The sequence below is a fragment of the Macaca thibetana genome, chromosome 11 (assembly GCF_024542745.1).
Source record: "Macaca thibetana thibetana isolate TM-01 chromosome 11, ASM2454274v1, whole genome shotgun sequence".
NCBI lineage: Eukaryota > Metazoa > Chordata > Mammalia > Primates > Cercopithecidae > Macaca > Macaca thibetana.
Genome location: NC_065588.1, coordinates 26,591,311 through 26,603,526, shown reverse-complemented (window position 1 = coordinate 26,603,526; position 12,216 = coordinate 26,591,311). Strand labels below are relative to the sequence as shown.

General features: G+C 36.1%; 2 protein-coding genes across 14 annotated transcripts in view; one reads left to right on the top strand and one right to left on the bottom strand.

The window, feature by feature from the left end:
* The window catches only part of MED21 (mediator complex subunit 21), a 1,150,573-nt gene that overhangs the window by 558,013 nt on the left and 580,344 nt on the right, over window positions 1-12,216 (bottom strand). The gene's annotated exons all lie outside the window — the stretch shown is intronic.
* ITPR2 (inositol 1,4,5-trisphosphate receptor type 2) overlaps window positions 1-12,216 on the top strand; it is a 495,967-nt gene that overhangs the window by 341,356 nt on the left and 142,395 nt on the right. For both annotated transcript variants that reach the window (XM_050746648.1, XM_050746649.1), the window contains 4 exons: window positions 4,762-4,945; window positions 5,671-5,927; window positions 8,172-8,372; window positions 10,832-10,942. In XM_050746648.1, coding sequence (XP_050602605.1) covers window positions 4,762-4,945; window positions 5,671-5,927; window positions 8,172-8,372; window positions 10,832-10,942 — 753 coding nt within the window. The remainder of the gene's footprint in view (window positions 1-4,761; window positions 4,946-5,670; window positions 5,928-8,171; window positions 8,373-10,831; window positions 10,943-12,216) is intronic.

The following is a 12,216-nucleotide window of genomic DNA, read 5'->3' as shown; positions in this document are numbered from 1 at the left end:
GGGGTTCAATCAGTGTGCAGGAGGGAATGGATCTGTGAATGAATAGTCCTAATCAAATTCTTTCTTCTTAATAAAGTCTTTCCTAGCTCGTCTGGGGCATTTGGTATCCATTCCCTTGTCTCAGCTCCTATGCACTTGTTTCTTTTTTTTTTTTTTTTTTTTTTTTTAATTTATTTATTATTATTATACTTTAAGTTGTAGGGTACATGTGCATAACGTGCAGGTTTGTTACATATGTATACTTGTGCCATGTTGCTGTGCTGCACCCATCAACTCGTCATTTACATCAGGTATAACTCCCAATGCAATCCCTCCCCCCTCCCCCCTCCCCATGATAGGCCCCGGTGTGTGATGTTCCCCTTCCTGAGTCCGAGTGATCTCATTGTTCAGTTCCCACCTATGAGTGAGAACATGCGGTGTTTGGTTTTCTGTTCTTGTGATAGTTTGCTAAGAATGATGGATTCCAGCTGCATCCATGTCCCTACAAAGGACTCAAACTCATCCTTTTTTATGGCTGCATAGTATTCCATGGTGTATATGTGCCACATTTTCTTAATCCAATCTGTCACTGATGGACATTTGGGTTGATTCCAAGTCTTTGCTATTGTGAATAGTGCTGCAATAAACATACGTGTGCATGTGTCTTTATAGCAGCATAATTTATAATCCTTTGGGTATATACCCAGTAATGGGATGGCTGGGTCATATGGTACATCTAGTTCTAGATCCTTGAGGAATCGCCATACTGTTTTCCATAATGGTTGAACTAGTTTACAATCCCACCAACAGTGTAAAAGTGTTCCTATTTCTCCACATCCTCTCCAGCACCTGTTGTTTCCTGACTTTTTAATGATTGCCATTCTAACTGGTGTGAGATGGTATCTCATGGTGGTTTTGATTTGCATTTCTCTGATGGCCAGTGATGATGAGCATTTTTTCATGTGTCTGTTGGCTGTATGAATGTCTTCTTTTGAGAAATGTCTGTTCATGTCCTTTGCCCACTTTTTGATGGGGTTGTTTGTTTTTTTCTTGTAAATTTGTTTGAGTTCTTTGTAGGTTCTGGATATTAGCCCTTTGTCAGATGAGTAGATTGCAAAAATTTTCTCCCATTCTGTAGGTTGCCTGTTCACTCTGATGGTAGTGTCTTTTGCTGTGCAGAAGCTCTTTAGTTTAATGAGATCCCATTTGTCAATTTTGGCTTTTGCTGCCGTTGCTTTTGGTGTTTTAGACATGAAATCTTTGCCCATGCCTATGTCCTGAATGGTACTACCTAGGTTTTCCTCTAGGATTTTTATGGTATTAGGTCTAACATTTAAGTCTCTAATCCATCTTGAATTAATTTTCGTATAAGGAGTAAGGAAAGGATCCAGTTTCAGCTTTCTACTTATGGCTAGCCAATTTTCCCAGCACCATTTATTAAATAGGGAGTCCTTTCCCCATTTCTTGTTTCTCTCAGGTTTGTCAAAGATCAAATGGCTGTAGATGTGTGGTATTATTTCTGAGGACTCTGTTCTGTTCCATTGGTCTATATCTCTGTTTTGGTACCAGTACCATGCTGTTTTGGTTACTGTAGCCTTGTAGTATAGTTTGAAGTCAGGTAGCGTGATGCCTCCAGCTTTGTTCTTTTGACTTAGGATTGTCTTGGAGATGCGGGCTCTTTTTTGGTTCCATATGAACTCAAAGTAGCACATGCAAAATGCCAAGTGGGTATTAAAGAAACAAGTGCCGTCAGAGGCACTTGTTTCTTTAATACCCACTTGGCATTTTGCATGTGCTACTTTGTTTAGTTGTAATTTGTATTATACCCTGCCTCTCCAGTTGAATTTCAACTTCTTCAGTATAGGGGATCATATCCTATTCTTTATGTCTACAATACTTTACAGCCATTCAACAAATATTTGTTGATGAAACAGCGTTAAATTACTTTTATATATGAAAATATTCTTTTAAGATGGATTATGACAATAGGTACCAGCCTTCCTCTACTCGGATGTCTCATATTGTACAACCCAGATGGCAACTATGTTTTCCTGGCTCTAAGAGGTCTAGTTGAGATTAGCTCAAATCTTATTCCTTGCCCTATAGCAGTCTAAAGCACACTCCTCCCCAATATACTTGCCAGTTCCCCGGGGGTTTTACATTCTCACTGTCTCCTTAGCCAGAAACAGTCTTGCTTTCTCAGCACATAGATTCTTAACACCCCTGCTTCTGTCATGCTGAGAATTGCAGCCCCTTCCTTAATTTCTTCCTTTCTAGGTACATTAAGTCAACGTATGTATGTTCTATACTTTATTAAAGATCAACTGAAGGGGAGGATACAGGAGGTACTTATATTACAGTTTCACATGGAACCTAATGATAGCAATAAGAAAAATCATACCTACTAAATATGAGGCACTGTTCTTTGTGATTTGTATGTTTTACCTTGGCTAATATTCAAACAACCTGCGAGGTAACTGGTGTGTTATCCTATTTTACTGAAGAAGAAACTGAGATAGACCCAAGCTTACGTCACTAGTTAGAGATAGAGCCAGGTTTCAGATCCATGCAGTCTGGCTCCAGATCTGTGCTCTTAGATGCAATAAGCATCTATTTTCTAGGAATAATCATCTCCATCCTCACCCCTAGGATATTTCACTTGAGGATTCTCCCTGCATCATGCTCTTGTCTTTCTCCATTCTCACTTCCCTTCCCTTTTCTGCCTCTTCCACTCCCCTGTCACACATATCTGTTTATCCATCCCCGTTAGTTCCAAAACACTTGGAGTTTCTTTCCTCTTACACTCTGTGCAGCTAATGGAGGTAGTTTCCTAAGCAAAAATCATATCTTTAGTGAGAGGAATCCTTATGCTACTTATTGAGATTATATAAATATATATGGAACCTACTTTTCCTTTTTAAAATCGTGTTGTTAAGCATTGTAGATACCTGGTTCTTAAAAGGTATTATCTGTGTAAATAATCTAGCGTTTTGATCGTAAGAGGTTGTTTTATACATTTAGTGATTTAGAGTCAGAAAATCTAGATTTAAATCCTAGCTCTACCCTTTACTAGTTACATAATATTGGGCAAGTCACTCATCTTTACTAAACCTCATTTTATGAATCTATAAAATGGAACTAAGAATACTCTATTCATCACACTGGTGAATTGAAAGTATCTATGAAGTGATGTATACGTAAGAACTACATAAATTATGAAACTTTGTTTTAATAGAGCCACAAAGTTCTCATAACTCCTCATTAATATATTGGAAACTCCTTCCACCTTCTAACCCCATTATATTGAAAAGATTCTAACTTTATCATCTGCTTAATTCATGGGATTGTAGAGGTCTGTGGATGCTGCATTTATTGTTTGAATTAACGAAACCAGCTTGACTGCTTTACTGTGGTTGCTATGGTTACCATGACTTTTTGGCCTTATTTCTTGAGGGTTGCTCGCCTTCTGTGTAGGAACTTACCCTTGTAGGTGTGCAGCTGACATCTAAGGCTTCATAAGACATTCTGTGTATATACATTGCGCATAGAGAAAATTGCAGGGTAGGCAACCATTTCAAGACCTGATGTCATTAGAGTCTCGGTTATGGATCCCAAGACCTGTGGGTCATGGTTCCAGGAATTCCTAAAGGAAAGCATATCCTGGAGGCAAACTCCCCAAATTTGGCTATTTAAATGTTCTTATATTGGAATAGGACCAGTTCTGCTTGATCTGGAAATTATTTTTTCTTATGTTTTCTTCATACTATCTCTCCTCGAGCTTATATAACTCTTTTATTCACTACAGTTAGGGAGTTACTATCTTTATTAATTTACAAATGATATTTATCTTGTCTTGTGTCTATCTCATAATCTTGGTAGTAAGAAGTTATAATTTCCCCACCCACTTCAAATTCTATCTTCCCTGGAATGTGTTATCTTTCCTACCTCCTACTGCTTCTCCTGGACACTTCCATAAGGCATTGAGCAGACAAGAATTGGGTAAATCTTCCCAGGGCTGAATATTTCCACATCTTACAAAGATACATTTTATCATACTTTTGTTTCTGAACCACTTCTGCATCATTATTGACTAAATTTATTTTAAGGTGGATTTGTCTGAGACCCCATGCAAAACAATGTAGCTAATGAGGAACCAAAAGAAGTTGGTACCTGTTTATCAGTGAGATCCCATGAGTCAGGCTACCGTGGTAACACTTTCTAAATTTCTAAAATGTACTGTAATTTAGATAAAGAGAAAAATAGTCCTTTGTAACTTTCTGTAAACTCATGTTTATACAGGGTGATCATTGGGTTGATGGCTATTTTCCACTTTAGATTACAAACTCATGAGAGCAAGGATTGTGGTTGGTTTCCATTTTTGTTCTATCCCTATTAACAGAGGGCTTGACACATAGTAGGCACTCAATACATTCATGTTGAATCAATGCATGACTTTATAATAATATAAAAATCAAAGAATTCTTTCCATACAACTTCTTATAATGTCCCTGTACATTTTTAAAAATATATAACCAGTAAGGATAAATTAAACAGCATATGAAAATATGTTGGAGTTTAGTGGAAAATGCTAAGTAAATACCAACTATTATTAGTACACATTAAATAGTACAAGAAACTGGCAAAGGCTGTCAATTTATGAAATAATAATGGGTAGTGCATTAAGTATGTGCTTTTACCTATAATGCTTATGTTTATTTCAAGCATAAAAACACTATTTGTCTCCCCTTGGGTATTGATGTCTTAAAATATGTTTTCTTGCAGTATTCTTTCTACCAGCAGTTGCATGAACAAAAAAAGTCAGAAAAATTCTTTAAAGTTCTCTATGATCGAATGAAGGCTGCTCAGAAAGAAATAAGATCAACAGTGACAGTTAATACCATAGATTTAGGTAGCAAAAAAAGGGATGATGACAATGAATTGATGACATCTGGTCCACGAATGAGAGGTAAAGAAGCATTTGAGTATTTGGGAGAACAGAGTGAGAGAAAAGAGGGGAATAGTGTTTAAATCTCATTAACATTTGTCATCTCTCTTCTCTTGGTTTAATTATCCCCACTGTGGCTCTGATCATCCATAAAGAATTTTGGTCATGGGTTGACCCTAAAACGGCTCTGCAGGACTAGACTTAAATGAGACATAATCAGTACAAAGCAACCAACGACATGAAAAATGTTTGATTTCACTGTTGCATGCATGGTAAAGAATAACTGCCCCAAATCTTTTAAGTTACCATGAAAATAAAACTTTAAAAACAGAAATTACCACACCAAACTCCAATGAAAGATTCTTGGTATTAGAATGACAAAATCATCCATGTATTAAATACAAATCATAAAGACACTAACATTTTGAAGTTTGTCACATTTTCCTACCTTCTTGAACATGAAACTCATATATATATGTTTATATATATGAATATATATATTATATATATCAGAAAGACATGAGTCCTTTTAAAATTTGCTAAGCATTGAGATCTTTTTTATGACCCACTGCAAATTTAACTTTTAAGTGGTATCTCAAATCCTTTTTGGAAATTGTTGCACCTTTTTTCAGATTATTTGTAATTCAGTTGTTAGAGAATTTGGGTACCTGGTTGTTTTTCTTTTTTTCTAAAAATTAGTGAAAGCAAATTGGCTCAGAAATATAAAAGTACTGCTTTGTTTTCAGTAAGAGATTCAACACTACATTTAAAAGAGGGAATGAAAGGGCAATTAACAGAAGCTTCTTCAGCAACATCCAAAGCATATTGTGTATACAGAAGAGAAATGGATCCAGAAATAGACATTATGTGCACAGGACCAGAAGCAGGAAACACTGAGGAAAAATCTGCAGAGGAAGTAACAATGAGTCCTGCAATTGCCATCATGCAGCCAATACTGAGATTTCTTCAGTTACTGTGTGAGAATCACAACCGGGAATTACAGGTATTTGTTCTGTTTTGTGTGAAAGCTGAGAATACAACCTATGTTTGTAAGTAATTAAATTCCAATAAAACCAACAAGTAGTTTTGGAGAGAGTTTTGGAAAGATAATCAATAAAAGCAATTGTCCTTTTCTGAAATGGGAAGAAACTTTGGTATCAGTGAAGAAAAGGAAGAAGAAAATCCTTTTATACAAAAAAAAAAAAAAAAAAATCAGCCTCATACAGTATCATCCTCATCAATATTTTTAGCCTCAAATATTTTTAGCCTCAGTGGGCATCCTCTTCCTAGTATTCTCTGGTAAGGTTATGTTGTTGAGAGAGATCATATTTGTCTCATCTATATCTTTCATGGTTTTATAGTCTTTAGGGGCTTTCATTATTTTCAAGCCAATTCATATTTCTCGAGTGAGAATACTGAGTATATTTGTATGTCTTCATTTGAAACAGAATTAACATAGAAGAGGATGTTTTTAACTAGAGTGAAGGTGGATACATTCAAAAATGAATGTAGTCAGTGTCTTATATCTTCTTTCCTGCATTTTCCTTTGTTAGATAGATGAACTTAGGAGTGCCTATGAATTTTGACTTTTGGCCACTTTTTTGCATTGTTTGTACACAGGCAGGCCAAGGCCAGAAACACTGCTTCTGGAGGGACAATACTGGATCAGTGCCCACGGGCATATCCTAACCCATTTCATCTGTCAGTGTAGGAAATAGACATATAGGGTATATAACACATTAGATAGTATCTGATTGAACAGTTTACTGATAGGAGTGTGGGATAAGTATAGAAAATACTACTTTTAAAATTGTCTTAAGAAGAATAAATGGTAGATATAAATTCAAATAAACACATTAAATAATAAATTAATAGAAATAAATACTAAATTGAAATATAAAACAAGTTTCCTTCCCAGCTTACCCTTTTACTAGGTTTACTCCCCAGAGAAAATCACTGTTAACAGGTGATTAATCTGGAGAACTTGACTGAATATTGTCAGGGTCTAGGTTTTTTCTTCTAGAAATTTTTATGCATGCATAAGCATGTTGATCTGTGCAGGTAAACATTTTTTAAAAATCATATTCTGTGGTATTCCGGCCAGGCGCGGTGGCTCACGCCTATAATCCCAGCACTTTGGGTGGCCGAGATGGGTGGATCACAAGGTCAGAAGATCAAGACCATCCTGGCTAACATGGTGAAACCCTGTCTCTACTAAAAAAATACAAAAAATTAGCTGGGCGTGGTGGTGGGCACCTGTAGTCCCAGCTAGTCTGGAGGCTGAGACAGCAGAATGGTGTGAACCCGGGAGGCGGAGCTTGCAGTGAGCCGAGCCGAGATCTTGCCACTGCACTCCAGCCTGGGTGACAGAGTGAGACTCCATCTCAAGAAAAAAAAAATCATATTTTATGGTATTCCTCAACTTACATTTTTCATTTAGTAATATCTGTTATTAGTCAATTACTTATTGCCAGGTTATGTTTATTGGTACATGTTGAAGTACCGAATTTTTATAGTTTTACAGTATTCTAATGTTTGGATATACTATTGTTTATTAAGCCAGTCACATTACCATAATTATGAGATGGTTTCTGGTGTTTGTATAACAAGCAGTATGCAGGGAACCTGTTGGTGTACTTGTGTACATATATCTAGAAAAGCTTTTTAGAAGTGGAGCTGTATCTTAACTGAAAATTTTGATAGATACTTCCAGGTGCCCTTCATAATGGTTATATCGTTTATAATCAATGAACAATGAAGTTGCACTGTTCATATGAGATTATTTATAATTGAAAATTTGCTTCTCTCCCTAATGAACTTCTTTCTACCTAGTTTTTTTTCTCTTTTTCCCACTTCTCATTACTTTTGTCCTCTGTGTGTAGTTTGATGATAATGACACTGAGAAATGTTTATTATGAACTATCTTGAGATATATATATAAAAAATATATATATACACACAAAGGCACAATATATTATATATTATATATAGTACATATATGTGTGTGTATATATGTATATGTGTGTGTGTGTGTGTGTATATATATATATAGATAGATAGAGAGTTGCTTGAGGAAAAACCTAAGGCCTAAGGGCCTTTCTCCCTCCTTAAATGGAGGACAATTTTAATAAATGCGAATAATTTTCTTACAAAGAAGAGTTAGAAAAGCGCACATATGGGGAGAACAACAAACAATCAGCACAGTGAATTTTTGTAACCCTTCAGGTTTATTTTCTTTTGCCTTCAGAACTTCTTGAGGAATCAAAACAACAAAACAAATTACAACCTTGTCTGTGAGACCCTTCAGTTTCTGGACTGCATTTGCGGAAGTACAACCGGTGGCCTGGGCCTGTTGGGTCTCTACATCAATGAGAAGAACGTAGCACTGGTCAACCAGACCCTGGAGAGCTTGACTGAGTATTGCCAGGGCCCCTGCCATGAAAATCAGGTAACAAGAAGTATTCATGACTAATTAGTAAAGGGATTAAGTTGGGGAAGGAGCCAATCTTTGTGTGCACTTGAAAGATCTTTCTTCTTGCTGTGCCAGACATTTTTACTTTCCTAAGAAAACATACAAAGACTGAATTATAGACGAGGAAATGCTATGCTGCATTTGTATATAATTTCATTGTAAAAACAATTCCCATGAAAATGTTCAAGATAAAAATCGACTTACTGAAAAAAGTGAAATATGTGTCATGACCACCACCCAGTTTTCATCTTTAGTGAACCTTTCCGGGATTTGTGGAATAAACTTTCTTTGGCTCTTTTGGCACCCCTACAAGGAGTAGTATATGTTGTTTCTTTTATATGCACAATACACTTGTGAATAGGTGTCATTATTCCTACTTTGCTGATGAATAGGCTCTAACTCAAAGATTAAGTGACTTTCCAGAGTTTCAGAGTGACAGAATCAGTAAGTTGTAGAGCCACTCTTACAACTAAGGATTTTTTATTCTGGGTCTAAATCGAGTGCTCTTTCGACTATATTACATTCTGGAGGGCACAGTTTCAAGTCTCGTTTCCAGAATGTTTGCCTCTAATTTTGTTTACTTGGATGTCAAGGACATATTATGGGAGTAGAAGGCAGGACACTTGGGTCAATTAAGGGAAGGGATGCCACCTGAAAGTTTGCCAGTTGACTGTATCACCTCCTCTCAGGCATCATGGAACTACCATCATAGGCATGGATCAGTCCAGAAGACAGAGTTTTCAAGTCATAAACATTTCTGGATATAAATATTAAAGAAGCCATTGAGAGCAAAAACAACAATGATTGACATAGAAAAATGTGAAAAAGAAATTTGCTTTTTTAAAAATTGCAATTTACATGAGATGTACACACACATGCACATGGTGTCTATGCACACACACATATATTTATGAACATATGCACACATATGTACATGCATAGTTGTATAAAATAAAAACAGGACAATTTTGGCATAAACAATTTGTTATGGAGGTATTTTCCCTTTCTGTACTGTACATATGAAATACCAAAAGAGTTTGTGGATTTTTCCCTGCATTTTTCTGGGTTATATTTCAGTCTCCCAGAGCAATGATACAAGAAAACCTAGATGTTGATTTAAAGTTAAGGAAAAGCATACAAATTCAAAGATTTGGTTTTGTTGTTGATAAAAACTTGTACATCTATAATAGAAAATAATTATACCATTTGTCTCTTCTGCTGTTTCCGGGAAAGCTTGTGAGAATGTTCCCCAGTTTTGGTCTCATAAGAGAATGGAAGTGAACTTTGAAAGTAATTTACTAAAACCAAATATGTTCTAAAAGTAAAAGCTAATTTTCAAATAACATGAACCTCACAAATACTTCCCCATTGCTCTGAAAATGTGTGGGAGGAAAGATTGCTGGCAAATTCTGGAGATGATCTGCAAAAAGATTCTCTTTAAGTTTGGCAAATATTTTAATGAGCAAAAGAACCTCAGGAAAGGTAGGAGATGGGTAGAAAACACCTTTCCTCTGTGTCAGAGGAATAAAAACTCCATTGTATGAAGGGAGAAATAAAGCCCATGCTGAAAAAGCAGTCATTTCGAAATTGTCTTGATTTTGTTCTTTCTCATTTAACTTGCCAGGATTTCAGTTTTTCATACCCCTTGACAAGGTGCTACATTGTTAACACATAGTCCTACAAATCTGGCTCACAAGTTCCTGATTTAAGACCTGTAACATTAAATTCAGAATCCCAGCACAGTTGATCTTAACCTTCAAAATGTGGATGTTTATCTCACAGGATGTTTCATAAATTTTCCCCAATGAAGATCCCTCATGTAAGTTTAAGAAATTCAGTAAATTTTTCCTTTGACCATCATTATTGACAGCATGTCCCCAGACATCAGGAGAGTCTCTATATTACTTGTCTTCGCTTCCACCTGGCATGGACAGCAGCATCTCTTGTCATCAGTTTAGCATTAAGTAGCAATCAATTTAAATTGCTTCATCGGTGCTGTAAAATTTGCCTACAAATCTCAGGTATGAGGGACACACGTCTTTCATAAATGGGAAAATTGTTTTATTGAGGATAATTCAGATCTTAAAATTCTGACCTTAAAGAACTCCTCCGTTGATTGGTATATTAAAGTTTATTGAATGAAAGGATATTTAACTTAACCAGTAGTCTCCGAAATTCTATAAACACAGTATATTTTAAAAGATATATGCTTCACGCAGTGTCTCTCTCAGTGTTCTGCATACAAGGCCATTTGATCAATACTAATCAATTAATTGCCAGACCCTATACAAAAGAATAAGTCAAATGCTCAAAGGCAAATCTTAGCTATTTTTTAAAGGTTAAAAATTAAGGTTTTTATGTTGCTTTATATCCTGTTAGTTCTGTGCTATTCTGTTGTGAATCAAATGCTGTTCTACAAATATTTTGTTTTCTAGACCTGTATCGCTACACATGAGTCTAATGGGATTGATATCATCATTGCTTTGATTCTGAATGACATAAACCCTCTTGGTAAATACCGAATGGATCTGGTGCTCCAGCTAAAGGTAGAGCGAATCCACTGTTCAGGCCAGAAAAGCTACAGTTTCTATAGTACAATCTTTAAGCAGCTCTTGTCAAAAGCTTACTATCATGTTTTCAACGAATCAATTGACAGAAAGGGATAGTGAAAGTACAATGCTTACTAAACTCCAGATGCAATGTGAAGTTAGCTTTGAGGTAATATTCCATGGCAAGGTCCTTTCCTGGAAGTTCTCCAAGCAGCCACTGTGTTTATGATTTCCCTTTTGCTTTTATTTTTATTTTTATTTTATTTTACTTGACTTTTTGAGATGGAGTCTAGCTCTGCTGCCTAAGCTGGAGTGCAGTGGCGCGATCCCAGCTCACTGCAACCTTCTCCTCCCAGGTTCAAGCAATTCTTCTGCCTCAGCTTCCCGAGTAGCTGGGATTACAGGTGCCTGCCACCACGCCCAGCTAATTTTTGTATTTTTAGTAGAGATAGAGTTTCACTGTGTTGGCCAGACTTGTCTGGAACTCCTGACTTCGTGATCCACCTGCCTCGGCCTCCCAAAGTGCTGGCATTACAAACATGAGCCATCGCACCCGGTCTAGTTTTTATTTTATATTTTTCATTATAGGGAGAAGCAAAAGGTGTTGATATATTTTTAAAACACATTGACCACAGAATTCCACCCAGAAAGTCACAAGGAATTAGACAAAGTCAAAGGAGTGCTGCATTTTAGTTTTATGGCTCTCTTCTTTCTAAAAGTTGTTCTCTTTTACATTAAAATATTATTTTTCCCCAAAATACTTTCAGTGATATCCATACTCTAAGAGATTTCTTTAATTTAAGCCTTGTACGCAGTTCCCAGCAGTTTCATTTATAAGAGCTCGGGAGCACAAATTAATATACACAATAAATTGTATAAAGCCCAAATGCTAAAGCATGATATTCAATTGAGATGAGCTAGTAAAGACCACATTATTGTGTTTAGGGTTAACGAGGAAAAAATAATCCTTGCTTAAATTACAATTTCTCTGTGAAGCCTGGTCTATCCAAGACTATAAAGAATGTATAATTAAATTTAACTTTGTTTGGGTAAATTTGTAGCCAAGAAGAATAGGAATGATATTTTTCTAATTCCGTTTCTAAATTTAGGTTTAGGTATTACAATGGAAAGTACATATGTTTATGTGAAGATTGTGCTAAAGGCTCTTAGTAAGCATGTGCTTCTTTATCTTTATTTTATTTTTTTGAGTTGGAGTCTCACTATGTTGCCCAGGCTGATATTGAACTCCTGGGCCCATGTGATCCTCCAGC